At 52.7% G+C, this 22,239-nt stretch overlaps 2 protein-coding genes and 1 long non-coding RNA gene across 5 annotated transcripts; 2 read left to right on the top strand and 1 right to left on the bottom strand.

Annotated features, from left to right (window-relative positions):
* The first annotated feature begins 10,732 nt into the window (after window positions 1-10,732).
* Window positions 10,733-15,402, top strand: CD93 (CD93 molecule). 3 transcript variants are annotated; one of them, XM_063152690.1, is made up of 3 exons: window positions 10,733-10,985; window positions 11,231-11,395; window positions 11,532-15,402. In XM_063152690.1, exon 3 carries the CDS (start codon window positions 11,709-11,711, stop codon window positions 13,404-13,406), a length of 1,698 nt encoding a protein of 565 aa, XP_063008760.1. In that variant the 5' UTR covers window positions 10,733-10,985; window positions 11,231-11,395; window positions 11,532-11,708; the 3' UTR covers window positions 13,407-15,402. The 3 variants fall into 3 exon arrangements, with proteins under 3 accessions (XP_063008760.1, XP_063008758.1, XP_063008759.1); XM_063152688.1 differs by having other exon boundaries at window positions 11,097-11,395; XM_063152689.1 differs by lacking the exon at window positions 10,733-10,985 and having other exon boundaries at window positions 11,001-11,395.
* A 1,293-nt stretch (window positions 15,403-16,695) lies between these two features.
* Window positions 16,696-18,300, bottom strand: LOC134416821 (uncharacterized). Its single transcript, XR_010027411.1, has 3 exons — window positions 18,236-18,300; window positions 17,476-17,707; window positions 16,696-17,166 (listed from the first exon to the last, which is right to left on the bottom strand). It is a non-coding gene; the product is annotated as an uncharacterized LOC134416821 (long non-coding RNA).
* Window positions 18,301-18,330: 30 nt separating this feature from the next.
* On the top strand, window positions 18,331-21,982 carry THBD (thrombomodulin). The gene is made up of 2 exons (XM_063153364.1): window positions 18,331-18,461; window positions 18,545-21,982. Exons 1-2 carry the CDS (start codon window positions 18,331-18,333, stop codon window positions 20,163-20,165), a joined length of 1,752 nt encoding a protein of 583 aa, XP_063009434.1. The 3' UTR covers window positions 20,166-21,982.
* Window positions 21,983-22,239: the final 257 nt, after the last annotated feature.

The following is a 22,239-nucleotide window of genomic DNA, read 5'->3' as shown; positions in this document are numbered from 1 at the left end:
TGGGCTGAGCCACAAGGATCAGGTGGGAACTTTGTTCCTTTGGAAAACAGGAGTGTATGGGAAGGAAGTAGAAGCTCAGAATTCCAGAATTTCAAGGACAAAATGCAGGAGCTGCCCCTGGCATGGAGCGGCTGGGAATGGAGCACAGGAGAGTGCGTTGGCATCTCTCCCTTCTTCTCAACATTCCCAATAAAGGTGGAAAAGCCACTTTGGTTGTTTTGCTGGGAAGAGAATTCCAAGGGTATCTCCACACCTTGCTCCTTCCACAGAGGCTGCTCATTCCAAGCCTGGCAGCTCCACGTGACCCAGGATAACCCCTCCTTATCCAGGCTTTGGAAAACTAAAGTTCATCCCAGCTGGATAGCACTTCTTGGGGATTCTTGTGCTGACACATCCCATCCCAGGGGTTCACATCTGGGACACTCATGGATTCATCACCTCACCCCTGAGTAATCCCAAATTCGCATCCAAGTGGGAATGACGTTGGATCACGTGTGCCGTGACGGAGGAGGCAGATCTCTTCTGGGGATCCGTGTTCCTTGGGGCTTTTCCAGTCCTTTCAAGCTGTTCCCAGCGAAATGTTGGCAGGAGCCAGAGTTTGCTCTGGCGGAAAGAGGCTGTTCCCTCTAATCCCCCTTTCCCAAGAAACTGCTCCGGCCATCCCAGGGCATTCCAAGCAGGGAATGACCGCCAGACCCTGCTGTGTCCAGCAGCAGAAGCTGGAACAGTTCCCTTTGGAAAAGCAGGATGAGGATGTGGAGCTCATGGTAAGGAGCCCTGTTCTTGCTGGGATCCCAGCTGGAGCAAGCAGGAGGACTGGGAATGACCCCACCCCACTGTGCTCTTGGAATCCAAGAGCTCCTTACCATGGCAACAGAGCCAGGACCACAACTTGGGATTTTTCCAGCTGCTCTGGGTACATTCCAGGCTGTTCCCACGGGGAGTTTGGGCTCCTCAGTTTGGCACCAAGACCTCCAGAGGAGGAGGGAATGAAGCGGGAAGTACAATCCCTAAAATCCCACAGAACTGGGAAGAACAAGTAGCTGCTATTCCCAGGAAACAGCTGGAATACGTGGAGAGCAATTCCAGTGGGAAAAATGGATCCCACCAAAAGAAACCACTCACTCCTCATCCCTGGAGCTGTGGCTGTTTGATCCTGGATGGATCACACCAGGATAGGGTGGATTCTTCCCCTTTAGGGAATGGCTTTTGGAATCCAGGTGGGAGTGTTTCAACATCAACATTCCCACTCAGAGCCAGAACCGACAGGGAAATTTATAGTCTGAATTCCATAGGAGATCAGTGTGGAATGCTACAGATTTAGAAATAAAGATTGGGAAATCAGACAGAGAAGCTCTGAAGGAAGGGCGATGCCAGCACTGCACATTCCTAAAATCATCAGCTGAGCCAGTGGATGCCACTTTTCCATCTCTTCCTGTTAAAAATCCTGGAGATGGTGCCTGGTTCCAATCCTGCCAAGGCATAGTTCAAAGGGAGCAATCCTGGTTAGCTGCTGGGAATTCCCATGTCCAGGTACCACAGTGGGAAGAGGAGCCATGGATGCTGTGGCAATGCTGGCAATAAACCAACCAATCCCATTTATTCGGGATCAAATCCATCCCATCTCTTTTCCCTCTGTTTATTTGCAGCAGGATGAGAATGACATTCCCATTATTTTCCAAGCTGCCTCACTTCCAGTTCATGCTTCCCACTTCCCTAGGGATAATATTGGCTCTATCCAGCTCTGGCTGCCCTGTTGGGGTTTCCCAATAGCTGCCTATCCTTTCCAGCTTTTCCAGGGAATTTTGGAAAACCCACACCAAACCTGGGGTGTTTAACTGGGAAACGAATCAGCTCCAGTGGGATAAATTAATGGGAAGCTTGGCCTTGGCACAGCACATTCCTTGGGGAAAAGACCTCCTGAAGCTGAAAGTATCCAGCTGGGATTTCAGTTGGAGCCCTCAGAAAATCCCAGGAGGATTTGGGAATGGGCTCAGCCTTTAGGAACAAGCTCCTGGGTTTTTTTTTTTTTTTGCCATGGATTTTTCCTTCAATCTTATGCATCCAGTGTCTCATTCCCTGCAAAACCAGGGAGGAGAGAATGTTTACCCAGTGAGGTCAGTGAAAAGCTGCCTCCAGCTGGGATCTGACCTGCAGGTGGCCGGGAGGGACAAGAACCCAAGGATTTCATCCCTTTGGAAACATCAGCCCTGCTCAGAGCATCTCTGGTTCCTCCCCACCTTTCTCCTGCTGCTCCTTTCAGGATAACAATGGCAGGATCCAGATGCTTATCCGCAGGGCTCTTCCCATTTCCACGCTGGCCTTCACCAAATTCCATGGGGAGGTCCGGAAGCAGCCACAGATAACCTGGCAAGCTGGGCTGGCTCCCCGGGAAAGGTAAAACCCTTGGAATTACAGCAGGGCAGGGAGCACCTGGAACAGGATCCCTAATTCCTTTCCAACATGGGAATGTGACCGAAATTAACCAGTGAAATCCCATCTTGGGAGCTGGAGAATGGGTCCCAATCCATGTTTTTTGTGGCTGTTTCCATTTTCCCAGTGCTGCACCAAAGCCCCAGAATTCCCTTTGCTCCATCTATTACCTTTCCATAGGCAAATCCAGCACTGTGTGCCCACAGCCATGGCATGGAGGAGGATCCTGTGGAAACACCAATGAATTATGCTGGAAAAGAGGGAAAATTCCTTTTAAACCTCTAAGGAAGCATTTTCTTCCCTGCTTTCAGGGTAAAAAAAATCACCTTGGAGCTGGGTGTAGAATCAAGGGAAGATTTTCCTCTAGCTGTGATTCCCTGCCCAGCAACCCAGGGAATTTTCCCTTCGTGTTCTCTTTTTTTCCCTTGCTGAGGCAGGGAAATTCCAGCTGAGGCAGTCCCAGCTCCGGCACATCCCTTGGCAGTAGCACCCACCTCCTGTGGAGCCGCGATAAGGAGGGAAAGGAGCAGCCTTGGGACACGTTCTCCAGCCAGAAAACTCTGCCCAGCCTTCCCAGCCCTTATCTTTATTGCCCACATTCCTAACAATCCCAAGTTTTATTTACAGAGCTCTCATCCCCAAGGTTATGAGAAGCTCTGGGCGCATCCATGGGCAGGATCCAAGGTGAGGATTGACAGCAGTGCAATTCCAGCAAAAATCACAGGATTGATCCTCCCTGCTCCGAAGGCAGCTGGGAGCAGGGAGGCAGAGCTGGGAGCCTCTGGAAAAGTGCTGATGTTTTCCTGCCTTGCTGGGACCCTCCCAGCAGGAAATTGGGCATTGTACTGGGAGCGCTGAGTTTTCCGGACAAATCCTGCCAGGATCTGTGTTCTGCTCCGCCGTGGGCTGGGAGCTCTTTCCTTGGCCATGGAGGGACGCCCTGGCTTCCCAAAGCAGCTCCAAGAAAACCTTGGGATGGGGTTTAGAACCTGGCTTAAGGCAGGGATTTGATCCCTAAATTCTGTTAATCCAGCCTCTGTTATAATGGAGCGAATCCAAAGGGAGCTGCAGGTCCTGCCCCAGCGGTGGTGACCTCTGGCTGGAATCCAGTCTGGGATTCTGAGATTCTGGGAAGATCTGGGGACATTTCCCTGGGCCACTGAGCCCTGTCCCAACACCAGAGGGATTGGGAACACATTTAGGATTGAATCCCAGCCACTTCCCAACTTCCCAGCTCAGCGACTCCAAATATCCCGGGGTCAGGAGCAGGGATTGATTCCCATATAAATCACCCGCACAGAGCAAAGGCCATCCCATTCCAGGAAAACCTGAGATCGTGGTGATGCTGCAAAAAGGGCAGGATTTGCTTCTTCCCAGAGCCCAAGCAAGGAATTAAAACCTTGCTTGACTTTTCCCAGGAATTGTAGAACTTGTTTTGTTTTCCTTTCCCCCTTTCCCAAACTTCCCAATACCTTATCAGCTGGTTTGCTCTGGCTCCAGCTTTTGGGATCTTGTTTTTCCATCAGTTTTCCAGTGGAGTTGATAGGAGATTATTCCTCAATCCCATTGAAAAGTAGGGAAGCACCTCTGGATCCCCCCGGCAGCCCCCGGATGTGGAGCCAGCAGCTCCTGCCTTCCTCCCATTGAATTCCCAAGCAGCCCCATTTCCTTGGATAAATAGGAGGGGGAAGAGGGAAAAGAGTTAAACTGGACAAAACTAGAGGGAAGAAAACTTGGAGCAGCAGGGAAAAGGAAAAGCTCTTGGAATTGCTCTGGAAATCCCACCAGGCTTTGCTCAGGACTGGGAGTCTTTTCCATGAAAAAAAGGAATTTTGGTGTTTTTCCCAATCCAAACCATGGAATTGGTGCACCAACAGCTGGGAACAGCACAGGGCTTTTCTTCCCTCCTGTTTGCCATGGATTTTCAATCCATCTGTTCCACACAAACCGTTGGAACTGAGGCCACACTTGCCTGGGTTTGAAGAGGGTAAAATGGGAATTCTTTGGGAATTCTGTCATTCCAGCAGCTCCCAGAAGGAGGTGGGATACTTCTGATCCTGCCACAGGGATTATCCTGCTGGGATAATCTTTCAATCCAACCATATGATTCCAGTGGGAATATCCAATTTTTCTCACCTCCCAGCCACAAACTCCATCAGCAGAAAGGAAAACGGATGATTTTTCCCTCAGGATTCCCCTCCTATCCCTGGAATCATGAGTGCTACCCAATTCCCAGGGCAAATCCAAGGCCCTGCCGGAGTCTGTCCCTCTTCCTCCTCATCTCCAAGGAGGAAGATTTGTGGGATAGAAGGGAAAACCTGGAAAGGAGCCCAGTGTGGGAAGCAGGAATGGTGATGCTGCTGGCTGGATCAGTCTGGGCTTTGCTGGGATCAGCTCCTGCCGGGAATGACCCCAATGTTTTCATGTGCTTCAAGCCATTTTCCTGCCAATTTTAAGGAATATTTGAACTTTCAGCTCCTCTCCCTTCTGAATTTTGGGATCTCTCCTTGGATGGAGAGAGGGGCTGGAGCGGCCACATCCCGATGTGGGGGGGCTCTGGATTTCCCAGTGGATATTTATAATTTCCTTTTTTAAAATGTAGTTTGTTCTGTGACATGATCCAGCAAAGGGATCCCACATTCCCCACGGGATCACCTGGGGGGAGAAGATTCTGGAAAGATCAGGATCAGGAGAACAATAATCCCAGGCTGGACTGCGTTGGGAATGACCTTAAAGCCCATCTCATTCCAACCCCTTTGGAAAACAAGGAATTGATTATCCTGCTTCCACTGCAGGTTGGATTTTCCCCTTTGTGGAGCCACATCCGTGGGTTTTTTTGGGATGTCCTCACTTTTATCCCCCTCTCCGAGCCCATCCCAGGCCGCTGCCGTGATCCCGGGAAAGCTGGGCAGGGTCTGGAGGAGCCGCTCGTCCCTTTGGAGAATCCCACCCTGCTTTTCCTTCCAGTTGTTGCCGCCCTGCCCGGGCAACACCCGGCGCTTCCCGAGCCTCGGGTGTGTTTCCAACCCTGCCTTTCCCTTCACATTCCAGAGCCACCTCCTTCCCGGGATTTGGCACATCAGCGGGAACAGCGATTCAGCGCAGCTGGGCTGGGACGGCGTTAAAAAGGCGGGAGGAAAATGGGAAAACAGGGAACAATCCAGCTGGGGGTGTTAGAACCTCTGGGATTGTGCCAGGGCTGAGTCATTCCCGGCCCTCCCAGCCCCTCCGGCCGGGAATGACATTTGGGAATGGCAGCAAAGCCCGATTGGCTCAGCGCAAGGTGGAGCTGGAGCCGCCGGAGCCAGCCCAGATCCTGCTTTAACCCCATCCTTGGTTTTTGCTGCTTGCGGGAATTTGGGAAGGACTGGAAGTCTGGATTGTGCCACAAATGTGGGAATTCCAACAGGATGGGATGAGCAAAGGGGGGAAATCAATATTTAATAAGACAGCCTGGTGCTTCCCTGCCTCTCCTCCAGGAAAAATAAAAAATGGATCTATGGATACACCTTCCTTGGTCGATGTCCTAAACATCCCAAAGAAAAATGGGATTACCCAAATCCTCCACCCCGGATTCCAGTGCCTTTTCCAGACCTGGCTGTCCCCATTTCTGGGATCACAAGGCTGGGTTTTAAACTGCTTCCTTTGGAATTCTCCCTCTGGCACCACATGGCAATACAGGTTTCGCCTTGGATCCCCTGCTCTTGATTTTAGGTGGAAATTGGGAATTATGTTCCCTAGAGCTCTTGCGGGCAGAGAAAACCCGTTTTCAATGGGGAAAAGAGTGTGAGACAGAGGGGGGAAAAAAGAAGGAATCAACTCCTCATGGATCCCCTGGAATGGTTCATTCCCATGGTAATTCCCATGGTAATGTTTATTCAGGCAGCATCTGCCTAAGGACACACTCCCTTTTATTTTTATTTTTATTTTTATTTTTATTTTATTTTTATTTTTATTTTTATTTTTATTTTTATTTTTATTTTTATTTTTATTTTTATTTTTATTTTTATTTTTATTTTTAGGTTTAGTTTTAGTTTTATTTTTATTTTTAGTTTTAGCTTTAGTTTTAGTTTATTTTTATTTTAGTTTTTATTTTTATTTTTAGTTTTAGTTTTAGTTTTAGTTTTAGTTTTAATTTTAGTTTTAGTTTATTTTTTTAATTTTTAGTTTTAGTTTCCATTTTAGGCTGGTTTTGTTTTTCTTTTCATTTTTACTTACTCCTTAATTATTCCACCTGGAAAACCAATCCTGCCACCAAACGGATGAGCTAAAAGTGGGAATGTCCAGCAGAAAATCCCAATTTATGCAAAAAAATCCCTCCCAAATATCCTAAAGATGTTCCCTCTTGCCTCCAGCTTCCCACAAGGAATAGACACACAAATCCCTGTAAAAACCACACAGGAATTCCCCATCCTTAGTGAGTTCTCCACTTTCTTTGTGTTTTGGGAGAGAAAATTTCCCAATTTTCCTTTCCTTAGGCAATCCCTGTTTAGGGAGGTGAGTTGGAATTCCCTCAGGAACAGCAGGAGCTGCCAAATTCCCTGATGGCTCATTCTGGATGACCAGGAAATTTGGAAATGAGAGGGAATTTTGCAGAGTTGCAGCATTTTCCCCACTCTGGCTGGTCTGAGCTCCAAATCCCAGTGCAGCCCCTCCGGATGGGTTGGATTGTTTGGAGAAATCCTGGAGTTTATTTGTGTGTGTGCTCTCCAGGTGTCCTGGTGGCATTCCAACACTAATATCCCCAAACCTCCTGCTGGAATGAAAGCAGGGAATTTGGCTTGGGATTTAATGTCCATCCTCCCCTTCATCTTCCCCCCTGCCATTCCAGAGCTCCCCCAGAAATATTCCTTGGAGAATATCCTGGTGGGAGGAGTGGTCCATCCCCATGGAAGCCTCTGATTGAATTCCTGTTTTATCCTAAACTGGCTCCATCTGGAGGAGAGGTTGTCCCCACCCCACATTCCCACCCTGGACCACCCAGGATAGTCCAGTCAGCAATTCCAGGGCTCCAAACACATGAAAAATTCAGGAACAATAAAAAATCCCTCAGATAACAAAGGAAGAGGGTAAACATCCCTTGGAGTGAGGATTTTCCCTAGGGTGATTGCCCTGTTCCCACTGGGATCTGAGGAGCTTTTCCTTCTTGGATGGAAGGCTTCCAGAGGCATGATTCCCACTTTTCCAGCTGCCATCCAGCCTAATATTCCAGGTGTGCTCCACTCCTTCTACTTCCAGGAGGAAAGAGTTTGGGAAGAGTGCCCCACTTCTATCCCAAAGAAATTTCCAAGCACGGATCTGCTGGGGGCAAGTGGGATTTCTCCTCCCTGGAATCGAAGCGACTGCTTCCAAATGGAAACAGAAATTGAATTCGTGGTTTTAAGCACAAAGTGGGCTGGAAAAATGGGACAAAACTCAGGGATCGTGTCCTGACTTGGCAGCCAGCAAATTCCTTGGAGCTGCTAAAAACACCTGGAGCTGGCAGAGACCCCATGGAGCTCCTGGAGTTTTGTCTTGGATTTTATCTGGAGAAATACAGAATTCCTGGATTTGCTCCAGGTTGGTTTGAACATCCCTCCTCCTCCAGCTTTAGCCTGGAAGTTGCTCCAAAGTTGGAAAAATGTGGACAGGATAAAGGGAGGGAAGAATCAAAAATGCCAGCATTGAATCTGGACCCAAGGAACCAATGCCCTGCTTCCATGAAAAGGAGGGAGATGCCTGGAAGGAATGGGATATTTGGGATGGGAACTGCTCCTTCCTTTCTTTTTTTCCATCTAGGTGGGCATTCAGCCACTCCATGAAAAAAGTCATGGAATGTTTCAGTTGGAAGGGATCTTAGTTCCTTACCTCATTCCATGGGCAGGGACACCTCCCACTGTCCCAGGGTGGTCCAAGCTGGCCTTGGACACTTCCAGGGATGGAGCAGCCACAGCTTCTCTGGGAATCTGTGCCAGGGCCTCCCCACCCTCCCAGGGAAGGATTTATTCCCAATATTCCATCTTGGCCTGTTCCCTAACAGCAGGAAGCCATTCCCCTTCTCCTGTCACTCCATCCCTTGGGAATAATCTCTCCCTGTTTTCCTCCTCGGCTCCTTCAGTTCCTGGGATGCCACAATTGGATTATCCTGAAGTTCTTCTTTGCCAGGCTGAGCAATTCCAATTCTCACAGTTTTTCCTCCTGGCAGAGCTGCTCCATCCCTCTGATTATCCCGGTGCCTCCTCTGGATTTGCTCCAATAGCTCCACGTCCTTCCTGTGCTGGGAGCCAGACCTGAATGCAGAATTCCAGGTGGGACTTCCCCGCAGCACAGGAGGAGGGATGTGAAAACCCAAACAAAGCAATTCCTTTTCCTGGCGCTTGGAATTCTGTTCCCATTAAACCCCTTCTAATTCCTGCTCCTCTACATTGCCCAAATTCCCAAAATTTTGTGGAACAGGAGCTCCCCCCCCATTCCAAGAGCCTTCCCAGAGCTTCCCAGCCCCGTCTCCGTATCCTTGTGGTGTCTCCAGAGGGAGCCGAGTTCCTCCAATTCTTTTCCCCCGCACAGGTGTCCCCGCCTCCGGCTCCATTGTCCCTCATCCCAGTCCTGGGATTTGCCGCCGCTGGCGTCACACATTCCACGCCCTTTTCCTTCTTTAACCTCCGAGCGACACTTTTAAACCAATTCCTTCATTTTCAGCAATATTGTTATTGGTTTTAATTCGTTGTATTGGATATTCCCTTTGGTGGGAATTCCGCTCTCCAGGAGATCATTTGGATTGGATTCCTATGGAAAACAGGGGGTTATGGATGTGTTCATCCAAAGAGGGTTGGGAAAGAAAATCCTTCTAAAGTTTGGAGCAAGGACTTGGATTTTCAATGGGAGCATCCAAGAAACTTTAAGGAGTGTGGAATATTCAATAAAAATCAAAGAAGTACCAAAAATTCCCCAAAATATTCCCACATAAGCTTGGAACATAGAGATGTTCCTAAAAGTGATGGGAGGGAGATTTCCTATCCATGAAACTCTTGGAAACAGAGGTAAACTTTTTCTTTTTTTTTTTTTTTAAACCAAAACCAAACCACTGGAAAATGTTTTTAGCTTTATTTTTGCAAACATTCCGTGAATATTCCATGGTTTTGAACAAGAAGTTCTTCCCTGGGACAGGATTCCTGATTGGACATCCTGCATGTCCTAAGAAAGAACATTCCCATAAATTCCTTGATTATCCTGGAATGACTTTTAATATTTAAATGATATTCAAATATTTTGGGATTTTCCCCAGTTTAGGAATATCCAGAGAAGCTTTAGTTAAAAATTCCCTGGTTTTGTCCAGGAAAATTTTCTTGGATAAAAAGGCCAGACTGGGTTGTTGGAAGAAGTTGTTGGTTGGAAAATTGTGGGATCAGCTGGGTGGACAAACCATTATCCGTGTTTTTCCAACAGCGGAGCTGTGTCCTGGGCTGGCAGCAGGGAACTGCTCCTGTGCTGAGCTCTCTCATTCCAAGTCCAAAATAATTCCCCCCATTCCTGGAATTCTGGATAAATCCAATTAGAAACAGCATGCAGGTGGGGTTTCTCCCTCCCATTTTTTTGGGAAGTTTTTCCTCAATGCTCTGGTTTGGGAGTGTTGGCTGTGGCTCCCTGAATCTTCACTCAGATGGAGATTCCAGAAGATATCCCAGCCGTCAGGGCTTTCCCAGGAATGCTGTGCATGAGCAGGTCTGGGGATAATACAGGGTTTTAATGGGATTTTTGGCAGCTTTTTTATTTAGGAGGGAAGTGAAGGAGCAGATTCCTGGTTTTAATTTCTCTGTTGGATCACAGCTGTTCCCTCAGCAATTGCAAACCCACCTAACCCGAGAAATCCTGGAATGAGCAGTGGATCCATGGCTGTGCCAAGCAGGAAATGACTTCCCAGACTCCCAGGGTTAAATCCTGAATCTGCTGCTGCCAGAGTGACGCTTGAGGACAAATCCTGGGAATGCAGGGAGGGAACTGGGAGCATCCCAGCATCAAAGTCTGGGACAGCCCATTCCAGTGGGATTGTCCCTGCCCTGCTCATGGATGAGCTTTTCCAGCCCAATCCTCAAATTCCATGAGGAATCCTCATCCATGGGATGCCAGGACAGTGCTGGCTCGGGATGGCACTAGAGCCCGGCCGAGCTTGGCTCCATCCCGGTATTCCCAGGACCTTCCCACGACCCAGCTCCTATTTCAGGGCTCTTCCATCTATTTAAGGAAAGGGGAAAATGTGCTGGAATCTTTGAGCATGCGCGGGAGAGGCCGCGTCAAATATTCCCTCTTTTTTAGAGGCTGCTATCCGCAGATCCCACGGCTTTTTAGCCGGGATGTTTTCCTTCCCCTTTTAGCAACACGTGCCTGAAAAATCTCGGCCCCTATTAGGGCTTGGAAAACTCAGCTGCTGCCGGAGGGAATAAATCAAATTCTTGGAGGGGGAAAAAAAAAATAAAAAAAAAAGCAGGAACACCACAAAAATAAAAGCATAAAAGCAGGAACGCAGCGTGTCATACCCAAAACTTTGGGATGGGAGCGAGGAGCCGGCGGGAAAGGTGCTATAAATACGTATTGTACTGTTGGCTTTTTGCAAATATTAGGGTGAATGCTGTGTGTGTAATGTTAAAATAACTTTGTTTTTATTTCTGCTATTAACAAAATTTTAGAGCAGTAGGGGTAGCTGATGTGGGTATGAGTGAATTCTGTTTGGTCGGGATAACATCCAGCAAACGTGCCATGAGGACCCTGCTGCTGATATGCCAACTATCAGCATCTGCCCTCTGATGAAATTACGGACCAGGGCCCGAATTGGAAGCGATAAAGAGGAACCCAAACCACACCCGAGGGACACGCACGCTCTGGAGGGGCGGACCCGAGGAGAGGCCGTGCAAAACAGCTCCCGGGATATGTAAACTGCCTGCCTTATGGATATGCCTCAGGGTCTGTGAAGATGCAAAGGACCGAGGTAATGGGAAAGGTGTTTAAGGGGTGTCCCGAAGGTGAGGGGGTGCTCTTGGCTGAGTGCCAGGATGCACCTTGCCATAATCTTTGCTTTTCTTTGTCTCCTGTTGCCCTTTGTTAAACTTTGTGAATTTTCACAGGAGAGCCAACGTGTTTCTTACAAAGGGAAGCCGGGAAGCACAACGGGGTGCACGCTACAGGAAGCCGCGGCCTCCGGTGATAAATAGGAAAGCCTGGAGCACAGGATGTGTTTCGGGAGAGCTCGGCGGGACAGCGGGATGTGACTCCGCTGGTCATTTGTCCACTTGTCCGGCGGCATGGCCACGCTCCGGCCGCTCCTGCTGCTGCTGCTGCTGGCCTGGCGCTGCGGAGGGGAGGACGCGGAGGTGCTGTGCGCCGACAGCGCCTGCTACACCCTGCACCGGGATGAGAGCAACTGGAAAAGCGCCCAGGAGCGCTGCCAGGATAACGGAGGCAACCTGGCGCCGGCGGGCAGCGCGGGCGAGGCCGAGCGGCTGCGGGAGCTGCTGGCCACCGCCGGCTGGGCCGGCCCGGCCTGGCTCGGGCTCGCCCTGCCCCGGGGCCACTGCGTGCGGCCGCAGGAGCCGCTGCGAGGCTTCTCCTGGGTGGCCGGAGGGGAGCCGGGCAACTTCTCGCAGTGGGCATCCGAGCCGGCCGTCACCTGCGTGAGCGCCCGCTGTGTGGCCCTGAGGCCGCCCGGCCCTCACGGCCCCGCCGGCTGGGCCGACCGGGCCTGCCGGAGCACGCTGCCGGCCTTCCTCTGCAAGTTCAGCTTCCAGGGAATGTGCGGGCTCCTGCCGCTGGCCGGCCGAGGCACGGTCACCTACGCCACGCCGTTCGGGGTGCGCAGCGCCCGCCTGGCCGCCGCTCCCTTCGGCACGCTGGCCGAGGTGCAGTGCGACAGCGGCCGGGCCGCGGCCTTCGCCGTCTGCAAGGGGCCGCTGGCCGGGGGCGGCTTCGCCTGGCACCCGCCGGGTCCGCTGTGCCCCGTGGACTGCGGGCACCACAACGGGGGCTGCCAGCAGCGCTGCCTGGACGTGCCCGGCGAGCCCCCGCGCTGCGCCTGCCACCCCGGCTACGTGCTGGCCGCCGACATGGCCTCCTGCCTGGCCGAGGATTCCTGCCATCCCAACCCCTGCCAGGGCTCCTGCCGCCCGCGGCCCGGCGGCTTCGAGTGCGGCTGCGAGCCCGGCTACGCCCTGGCGGCCGACGGGCGCGGGTGCTCGGATGTGGATGAGTGCGAGTCCGGGCCGTGCCAGCACCAGTGCCACAACATTCCCGGCGGCTTCCAGTGCCTCTGCCGGCCCGGCTACCGCCCCGCGGGGCCCGCTGGCCACCAGTGCCACGACGTGGACGAGTGTGCCCAGCCCCACGCGTGCCCGCAGCTCTGCATCAACATTCCCGGCTCCTTCCGCTGCACCTGCCGGCCCGGCTTCCAGCGGCAGCCGGGAGGAGATTCCTGCCTGGATGTGGATGAATGCCTGCGGGATCCGTGTCCCGGCGCCTGCCGCAACTTCCCCGGCGGCTACGAGTGCCTGTGCCCGCCTGGCTCCCTCCGGGACGCGGATGGCCACGGCTGCAGCCCCGGAGAGGCGATCCCAAACAGTATCCCACAGAGCTCCAGCAGCATCCCACAGAGCTCCGGCAGCATCCCAAAGAGCTCGGGCATCCCACAGAGCTCCGGCATGCCACAGAGCTCCGGCATGCCCCGCACCACGCGCATCCCATGGACCACGAGCATCCCGCGTTCTTTGGGAATGCCCACGGCGGGATTGGGGGCCGGCTCGGACGAGCACAGCGCCGACGGGCCGCGGCTGCTGCTCTACTACATCGTGGGCAGCCTGGTGGCCATCCTTCTCCTGCTGGCGTTCGCCCTGGCGCTCGTGGCTTGCAGGAAAAGGGCGGCCAGGAGGGAGAAGCCTCCGGCCAAAAACGCGGCCGATAATTATTGCTGGGTGCCCGAGCAGCCCGAGAGCCGCGGGGAGCGCAGGTAGGAGAGGGTTAAAAATCCCAGTGGAAGGGTGGGAGGGAATGCTTTGTGCCCAAAGTGAGCTCCTCGGGCTGTTCCAGTGGGATTTGCAGCCCTGCTGCTCCAAGGGTTAACGAGAGGGAAGAGGGAATGGGGTGGAATTTGTCTCCTCAGCTCTGCTCCAAAAGGCAAATTCGAAATTGTTGGATCGTTTTCCTAAAGGGAAACTCCTCACTTGGAATCCTCCTGCAGCCCCTTGTGCACTGCTCCCTCTGGATTTGCCTCGTTCTTCTGGAAAAGGGTTTGAAGTTGGGATGGGAAAGGATTTGAAATTGGGATGGAAAAGGGTTTGAAGCTGGGATGGGAAAGGGTTTGAAGTTGGGATGGGAAAGGGTTTGAAGTTGGGATGGAGAAGGGTTTGAAATTGGGATGGGAAAGGGTTTGAAATTGGGATGGAGAAGTGTTTGAAGTTGGGATGGGAAAGGGTTTGAAATTGGGATGTGCCTCAGCAGAGCTCGAACAGGCCCCTGCAGGCACAACCAGGGTGGGGTTTAAGAGTTATTTTTGGGGTTTTATTAAAAATCTGTCACCTGAAACCACGGAAAACTGCTCATCACGGAGCCAAGGAATGGCATAAAGGTAGGAAAAGCTGTGTTTGGAGTAACCACCTCCTCATTTCCTGAGTATCCTGCCTAAATCCACTTCTAAAAAGAGAAAACAATGCTCTCCTTCCCATCAGCCACATGAGAGGCTGGGCTTTTCCTGTTGGATCATTTGTTTTGGGAAGGATCCTTCCCGGCTCCAGGCTGAACATGCTTTCCCTCTCTCCCTGTGTAAGGAACATGCTGGAATTGGAATATTTGCTGTTTATTCTGTGTAAAACTCTGTAACTCCCAAAAAACTCTCTGGGCCAGGTTGCTCCCCAGGTACTTCCCAAAACTCCTTGAGCCTTTTCCAGCGGGAATTCTGCCCAAAATCCTGAGGGGCATACCCAGCAGCACCTCCCTCCATGGTTTATCCATGCTGTGAAGGGCTGGAAAAGATCATCCACGGGATTTGAAGGGTCCAGCAGGTTCCTGAAGTTTCTGCTGGAGTTATTTTGTCCCTGGAGCTGAATTGCTCCAGGAATGGGAATAGAACACAAAGGAGTTTGTGGTGGGCAGGGAGCTGCATCCTGTCATTCCCTGTGCTGAGCAAAACCCTTTCCTGCTTTTTTCTTGTCTTGGGGCTCCATTGTGAGCTGCAAACAGGAAAATGGAGCTGATAGGAATGTTTTCCTTGTGCTGCCTGGGTTGGGAGAAAGGGAGGGAATGCAGCACAGGATTCTTGGAAATCCTGCCGAAAATTCCCAGATCCCAAGGCAGCAGAGCATTGGAAATAGCTGGATCAATGAAGGAAATCCCATGTAATTATGCTGGATTGGGATCTGTGGGAAGTGACAGCCTTGGGGTTTTTTATGGGATATAAGGCTATAAAAAAGGAAAAGAAAAGGTGAGGGTGGAATCAGAGCTGGGAAAAACCTGAGGTGTGTTGTTTATTCCCCAAAAATCAAAATCCTGATTTCTGTTGCAACCTCTGTGTATTCCATTGGGGAATGATGATGGATCTAGGGGAAGACAGGGATTTGTGCCAAGGTTTAGGTTTGATTCTCCCTAATGGAAGGTTTCCTGCTGTAGCATCCTCCCTCCTGGTGCAATTCCACCTGGATCCAACGTCATGTCTCTCATTTTTCCTGACACATCTTGATCCATGGCCTCCTTAGGGAGTTGCCCAGGGACTTGTGAATCCCACAAAGTTGGAGCAGGATGATTTGGTGCCCTGTCTTCCCCAGAAGATGGGATGTTCATCCTGCTCCTTGGAATTTTTTGTCATGGATGAGATGAGTGTTTTACTTTCTCAGAATGAAACTCTTGGATTTACAGGATAAAGTTATCCCAATAGCTCTCTCTGGAAGAAATTCCAAGAAAACCTGTATGAAAATGTGTTTGCAGTGGGTTTTAATAAAGATATTCCTAAAAATCCATGGTCTGGTGCTCCTAATCTTTGTGCTCCCCACGGTGGGTGGGTGGTGATCCCAAATCCTTTCCTAGGGCTTATTCCATGATCTCAGCCTTTCCCAGGATCGGTGCTCCTGGCCAGGGGCCATTCCCTTCATCCCTGCTGAGGCTATGGGGTGGGAGCATTGGGATGGGCTGTGTTGGATCCCAAAACCACAAGGTAGGTCCTAAATCCATGAGGAAAGTCCTAAACCCGTAAAAAAGGCCCCAAAGCCACAAGAAAACCCTAAATCCATGAACAGGGTCCCAAACCCACAAGCAAGACCCTAAACCCAGGAGGAAGGGCCCAAGTCCATGAGCAAGATCCTAATCCCATGACCAAGTTCCTAAAACCAAGAGGAAAGCCCACGAGGAAGGACCTCAACCCACGGGCAAGGTTGTAAGACCATGACCGAGTTCCTAAAACTGTGAGCAAGGCCCCAATCCCATGACCATGTTCTCAGTCCCACAACCAAGGTCCTGAGTCCATGGCCATGGTCTCAATCCCACAACCAAGGTCCTAATTCCATGGCCAAGGTCCCAATCCCACAACCAAGGGCCTGATTCCATGGCCAAGGTCCCAATCCCACAACCAAGGTCCTGAGTCCATGGCCAAGGTCCCGGTTATACAGCCAAGGTTCCAGTCCCATGACCAAGGCCCTAATCCCATGGCCATGGTCCTAATTCCGTGGCCAAGGTCCCAGTCCCACAACCAAGGTTCCAATCCCATGACCAAGGCCCTAATGCCATGACCAACATCCCAAATCCATGAGCAATCCCTTTGATTTCATCACCTCTCTGCGTGAGGGACTTTTTGGGATCAACTAATAGGATAGACCCCTTTTAGATCCTGTTATCCCATGATATTTCACATTATTTTACATTCCGTTGCTTTCCATTCCTTCGTGGACAACTGCCAGCATTCCAACAGAGCAACCTCATCCCAAAACCCTGCAAAGAAGCCAGAAATTCCCCCCCCTGTTGACACAAACTCCCGGATTCGGGGGTCAGGACAAGCATTCCGAGTGCCCACTCCGAGCAGAGTGACAGGGACAGCCGGGATGAGTCAGAGCCAAAGGCAAAGGCAGGGAAAACATGATTAATGGGATTGGGGAAGAGGAAAGGCAGCCTGTCAGCAGGCAGGGCAGTGCTGGCACCCTGACTCAGCCTGCAGAGCACTGGGATAAAAGGGAGTTATGAAAGCGTGATTAATCCCATTCCTCCCACCCCATCCCGATTATCTTTTGGGGACAAACGTTGTCAGTCGGGCAAGGCCAGTGAAGTGGGATCATTGTTTGGGAAGGCTCTGTTTTTTCCTGAAAAAAACCTTGACAAGGAATTTTTTTATCTGGCTTTGCAGTTACTGAAAAAAAAAAAATAACAGCAGGAGCAGAAATTTATTGTTTTGGGTTTTTTTTTTTTTCATCTCCACCGCGTTCTGTTTTCCTTCTTTTCCTGTGGTTTGCCAGGATCCCTTCTCTTGGTGGTTTTCTCCAGAAAACAGAAGCAGAAGTAAAAGGAAAAGTGGAAGAAGAATTGGAAATAGTGAAGTGAAAATTGTGGGAACAACAGGTGTTCCTAAAGCCAGATAAGGTCAGAGTTATCCAGCTCCCAGGAGATTTCTGGGAATGATCCTGCTTGGATAAATTCTTTGTTCCAAGCTCCTCCATGGACACTTTCTCCTTGAGGTTCATCCCTGCTGCTGGAATTAAATTCCATGGACATTTCTTTTCAATATTTGGGGCAGATCTGAAAGGTCCAATGGGATTAAAGAGTTGTTGTTTTTATTATTATTAATAATAATAATAATAATAATAATAATAATAATAATAATAATAATAATAATAATAATAATAATAATAATAATATCAATATTAATATTATTAATTACTACTACTACTACCACTACTAGTCACAACTTCCTAACTTCCCTTTTCCCCACAGCTTCACGGGATTTACGGGAAGCACCCAAGGTTGTGAGAGGACAAAACAAACCCCAAGGGTTCAAGAAAGGACAAAGAAAGTTCAATAAAGTTCACTAGAATTTAATAAAGAAACCTCCTTGCCGTGATCCGAGGAAATTGGGATTTGCTGCTCATCCCAAAGGCCAATTGCAGTGCCCGGGGCTGTTGGAATTCCGTGAAAAAACAGCCTCAAATCCCCTTTTTGTGGAGTGGAGAAGCTTGGGACATTTGGGCTGCATTTTTAGGTTGCTCCTGTCTCTGTTCTGGCAGCACAGAGGGATCCCCAAAGGATAAACTGATGGAATGGGATATCCATTCAGAGGTGTCTGTGGGGAGTAGGGGAGATAGGGAGAAAAGTCATAATAATGCTTAATAATAATAATAATAATACCAACTAGTAGAACTAGATAAATTATATATAATTATAGATGGAAATATATAATTATATGTTAGTTTTTTATTGAAGAAGTTTTCCTTAATCAAACCTAAACCGTTCCCCTTCATCCCATTCATTATTCCCCAGGAACATATCCCGATTCCACCTGACTCCACCCTCCTGTCAGGGATTGCCGAGAGGGAAAAGTTCCCCCTGGAGCCTCCTTTTCCCCAGGCTGAGCCCCTTTCCCAGCTCCCTCCTGGTGCTCCGACCCCTTCTCGGCTCCCTTCCCATGTCTGGACGCAGAGATGCTCTGTGCTGGATGCAGAGCTGGACACAGGGTTTGATCTGCGGGATGAAGATCCCAGCGGGATGAAGATCCCAGCGGGGTGACAATTCCCAGCGGGGTGACAATTCCCAGCGGCGCTGCTCCCACCCCGAAACCCCGCTGCCGTTTCGCGCTTTTCCCGCGGCTCACCCCGTTTCCCCCGTGTCCCGCGGGACGCCCCGGGCGCTGCCGCCGCTCCCCCCGCGCAGCCGGGCGGGCCCCGCCGGGGCGGAGCCGCCGGGAGGATGCGGGCGGGGGCCCGGGGCGGCGGGGCGGGGGCGGGGGCAGCGCCCGGCCGGGATTCACCGCCGCGCTCCCTGCCGGCCCCGCGGGCGCTTCCTTCCCCCGCCGGGGCCGCTATAAAGGGGGCGGCCGGGCGGAGCGGGCCATGCTCAGTTCGGGGCGCCGCCGGCCGCCCCCTCCGCGGGACATGCGGCCGCCGCTGCCGCTGCCGCTGCCGCTGCTGCTGCTGCTGCTGCTGCTGCTGGGGACGGCGGCGCTGGCACAGCCGCTGGACGTGTCCCCCGCGGGCGCGCAGTGCCTGGAGCACGAGTGTTTCGCCGTGTTCTGGGCGTCCCGCTCCTTCTCCGTCGCCAGCGAGGTCTGCCAGCGGGGCGGGGGGCACCTCATGACCGTGCGCTCCACCGTGGCCGAGGAGGCGATCGCGCTGCTGCTCCGGAACCGCGAGGGGCGGCTCTGGCTCGGGCTGTCGCTGTCGCCCTCCTTGCCCTGCACCGTCCCCAACCGGCTGCTCCGCGGCTTCAGCTGGGTCACCGGCGACCAAAGAACCGATTACACCAACTGGGCGCCGTCGGGGAAGCGCTGCGGCGAGCGCTGCGTGACCGTGTCCCGGGAGCTGAGCTGGGAGGAGCGGCGCTGCGAGGAGCCGGCCGACGGCTTCCTCTGCCAGTACAGCTACGGGGGCACCTGTCCCCGCCTGAGCACCCAGCCCGGTGTTCCCGTCACCTACAGCACCCCTTTCGGCGCCCGCGGAGCCGACTTCCTGGCGCTGCCTCCGGGCAGCGTGGCCGTCATCGCTGACCTCGGGCTGCGGCTGCGCTGCGACGACGGGGACGGCGCGGAGCCGCGCTGGGGCCGCGACACGCCGGGAGCGTGGACGTGCGAGCTGGGCGGCGGCGGCTGCGCGGGGACGTGCTCGGAGAAGCGCGGGCGGCCGCGCTGCTCCTGCCCCGAGGGCGCCGTGCTGGCCCCGGACGGGCGCGGGTGCCGCTCGCCGTGCGAGGGAGCGCAGTGCCAGCATCACTGCGTGGTGGCCGAGGGCTCCTTCGTGTGCATGTGCTCCGTCGGGTACCGGCTGGCGGCCGACGGCGTCAGCTGCGAGGACATCGACGACTGCGCCAGCGAGCCCGGGCCGTGCGAGCAGCAGTGCGTGAACACCAAGGGCGGCTTCGAGTGCCGGTGCCACAGAGGCTACAGGATGGAGGACGGGCACTGCCAGCGCCAGCCGCCCTGCTGGGACCTGGCGTGCCAGCAGCGCTGCGAGGAGCGGCCCGACGGCGACCGCTGCGGCTGCCACCCCGGCTACGCCGTGGACCCGCAGAATCCCTCCCGCTGCCTCCCGTACTGCAACACCACCGAGTGCCCGGCCCTGTGCGGCGACGACGGCGGGGACTGCGAGTGTCCCCTGGGCTTCGTGCTGGACGAGGACGAAAACCTGTGCATGGACGTGGATGAGTGCGACAGCGGTCACTGCCAGTTCAACTGCACCAACACCCCCGGGAGCTTCCAGTGCCACTGTCCCCACGGCTACTTCCTCCAAGGCATCGACTGCATCCGCATCCTGGACGGGGACGGCGAGGAGGCGTCCTCGGGGGATTTGGAGCTGGAGCCGCGCACGCCCGTGCCCAGCCGGCCCCCGCCGCAAGCGGAGCCGCTGCACCCCGGCGTGGTGGTGGGCATCGCCGGCGGGGCCCTGCTGAGCGTCCTGGCCCTGGCGGCGCTGGGATTCCACCTGGCCAGGAAGCGCTGCCGCTCCCACGGCTCCATGGATTACAAGTACAGCGGCCCCCACGAGAAGGAGCTGGGGCTCCAGCCCGTCCCCTCCGCACAGAAGCCGTAGGGACAGCGGGTAGGACAGACAGACACTGGACACTGGGAGGCCGAACTGGGTGACATTTATCCGCCGCTACCCTCTCCCCCCCGCCGCCCTGTCGCGCCCCGGCTGGAATTTTTGAACGATAATTCGGGAAAAGCTGGGATAGCATCACTCCCAGAAATACCCGCTGCTTCCCTGCCGGCTCTTGGAACGCCGGCGCAGGAGAGCGGGGACAGCAGAACACCCCGAGGCTGCTCCGCTCCCGCTCCTTGTTCCCGCTTCCTCGGCGTTCAGCTTTCCTTTTCCCGAGCCGGCGGTCGGGAAAACCGCAAGGAAAAATCCAGGAGGGATTGCTCCATGTGCAAGTGACTCTAAATCCGTGGGATGGGAGCACGGTGTGACCAAGGCGGGGACTTTGGAAGAACACCTCCACCCAAACCCCCCTCTCCTGGGCTGGATGATGTTCCCGAGCCGGGAGGCTCCTGCTTTTCTTTGGGATGGGGTTGGTTTGTTTTAAGCTGAGGGAAGGAGGAGCAAAGATGTTGTGGGAAGCACTTGTCACCTTAAGCCACTGGTGACAGCAGGGACTCGGCTCGGTGTCACCAAGGTGGGACTGAAATTCCTGATTCCCGTTCCCTCTCCTTAGTTTTTGCGGGATGTGGAGGTTAAACAGGGACACGAAGGCTGCTGGGGTGAATTTTGTAGGAAAGGTTTGCGGTGCTGCAGAGCCACATCCAGGTCCTTCCACGACTTTCCGCTGGTGTTGCCTAAAATTTGATTGTTGGATTTTGGATTTGTATTTGACCCCTCCTACCCACAGGGATTTTCTCTGTTCCCTCGTGCAGGGCTGACTCTAGCCCAAGGCAAAACATTCCCAGGGGTGGGATTCCAGCAGCCACAGCCTGGGGGGGGATTCTGAGAACAATCTGGTTTTCCAGCTCCATCCTTCCCTGGGGAGCCAAAGGGGGTCCTGCTCCGGCTGCTGTCCGAGCGGCCGCTGGCAGCTTTACGCCAGTGAAATATTATCCCAGAGAAGTTTTGGAAGGCTGGGATCAGAACAGGGGCGTTCTGTTCCCCCACATTCCCCCTTCCCACCCTATGAACTTCCCAGCAATCAGCATCCCCCCTGGAATGCTAAACCTCCTCTGCACATTCCCAGGAAAATCAAAATGAGGCGTTTGTAGGAATTGTGGTTTTCCTAAAAGGTCGTTATCCTGAAGGCTGCATAACTGAGGGTCCTGTCCCTGGATCCCTGGGGATGGATTAAAGTGCAACCACATGGAGTGAGGGCTGTAAGCCTGTGGATGTGCCAGGTTTATTTTAGGACAGTTTGGCTGCAGTGGGAGGGAGGGAGGGAGCTGTTGTGATTATCCATAATTATCCAGAAAGAGATATCAAAATAGGTGTCACTTGGGAAAATAGCCAAGGAAAAGGAAGGGAAAGAAAGGATAAGGTTTGAGAGTGGAAAGACTTTGCTGAGGCATCATCACATGTGCAGGATCTGCTTCCCATGGATCTTTCCTTGTTATCCAGCTCAAACCCCTGCTCATTCCTGGGTGGATCCCAGGTTTTGCCACCACACCCCCAAAATCTCCTCCTCCCCTCTAATCTCCAATTCCCACTTCGAAGTTTTATCTTATCACAAATTCCTTCCTTACGGTGATGCATCAGAGTCCTGATATTCCCAGCACTCCCTGTTTTATCCTCTCCCCCACCCCGGCCTGCTCCCCCCGGGCCCATTTCTAAATCCTTATTTATTTATTGGAATTTTACCCTGTCTGATGGAATTTTTTCATGGAGATCCTGTGTGGACACCAATAAAGTTTTGCCAGTCTGGTTTACAGGACCTGTTCTTTCTCCCCTTCCCAAAAATTCCTCCAGAAATCCAGGGAAACCCAGGAGCATTCAGGGATGAAAATGTTCCCAGCTGGTTACTTCCCCAGTGGGATTAAAATGGAAGGAATGAGCCATGAATAATGGACAACACCAATCCCATTCCAATGACAAAGTTAAACCCCAAATAAGCTGGAAGTGGCTCGCTCCATGGGACCTCCATGTGCTGCTCCTCACCCTGGGGTTCCAAGCTCACCAAAATCTG

Source organism: Melospiza melodia, chromosome 3, assembly GCF_035770615.1.
Source record: "Melospiza melodia melodia isolate bMelMel2 chromosome 3, bMelMel2.pri, whole genome shotgun sequence".
NCBI classification, from domain to species: domain Eukaryota; kingdom Metazoa; phylum Chordata; class Aves; order Passeriformes; family Passerellidae; genus Melospiza; species Melospiza melodia.
The sequence above is the reverse complement of the archived record's forward strand: the minus strand, read 5'-3'. Positions and strand labels throughout refer to the sequence as shown.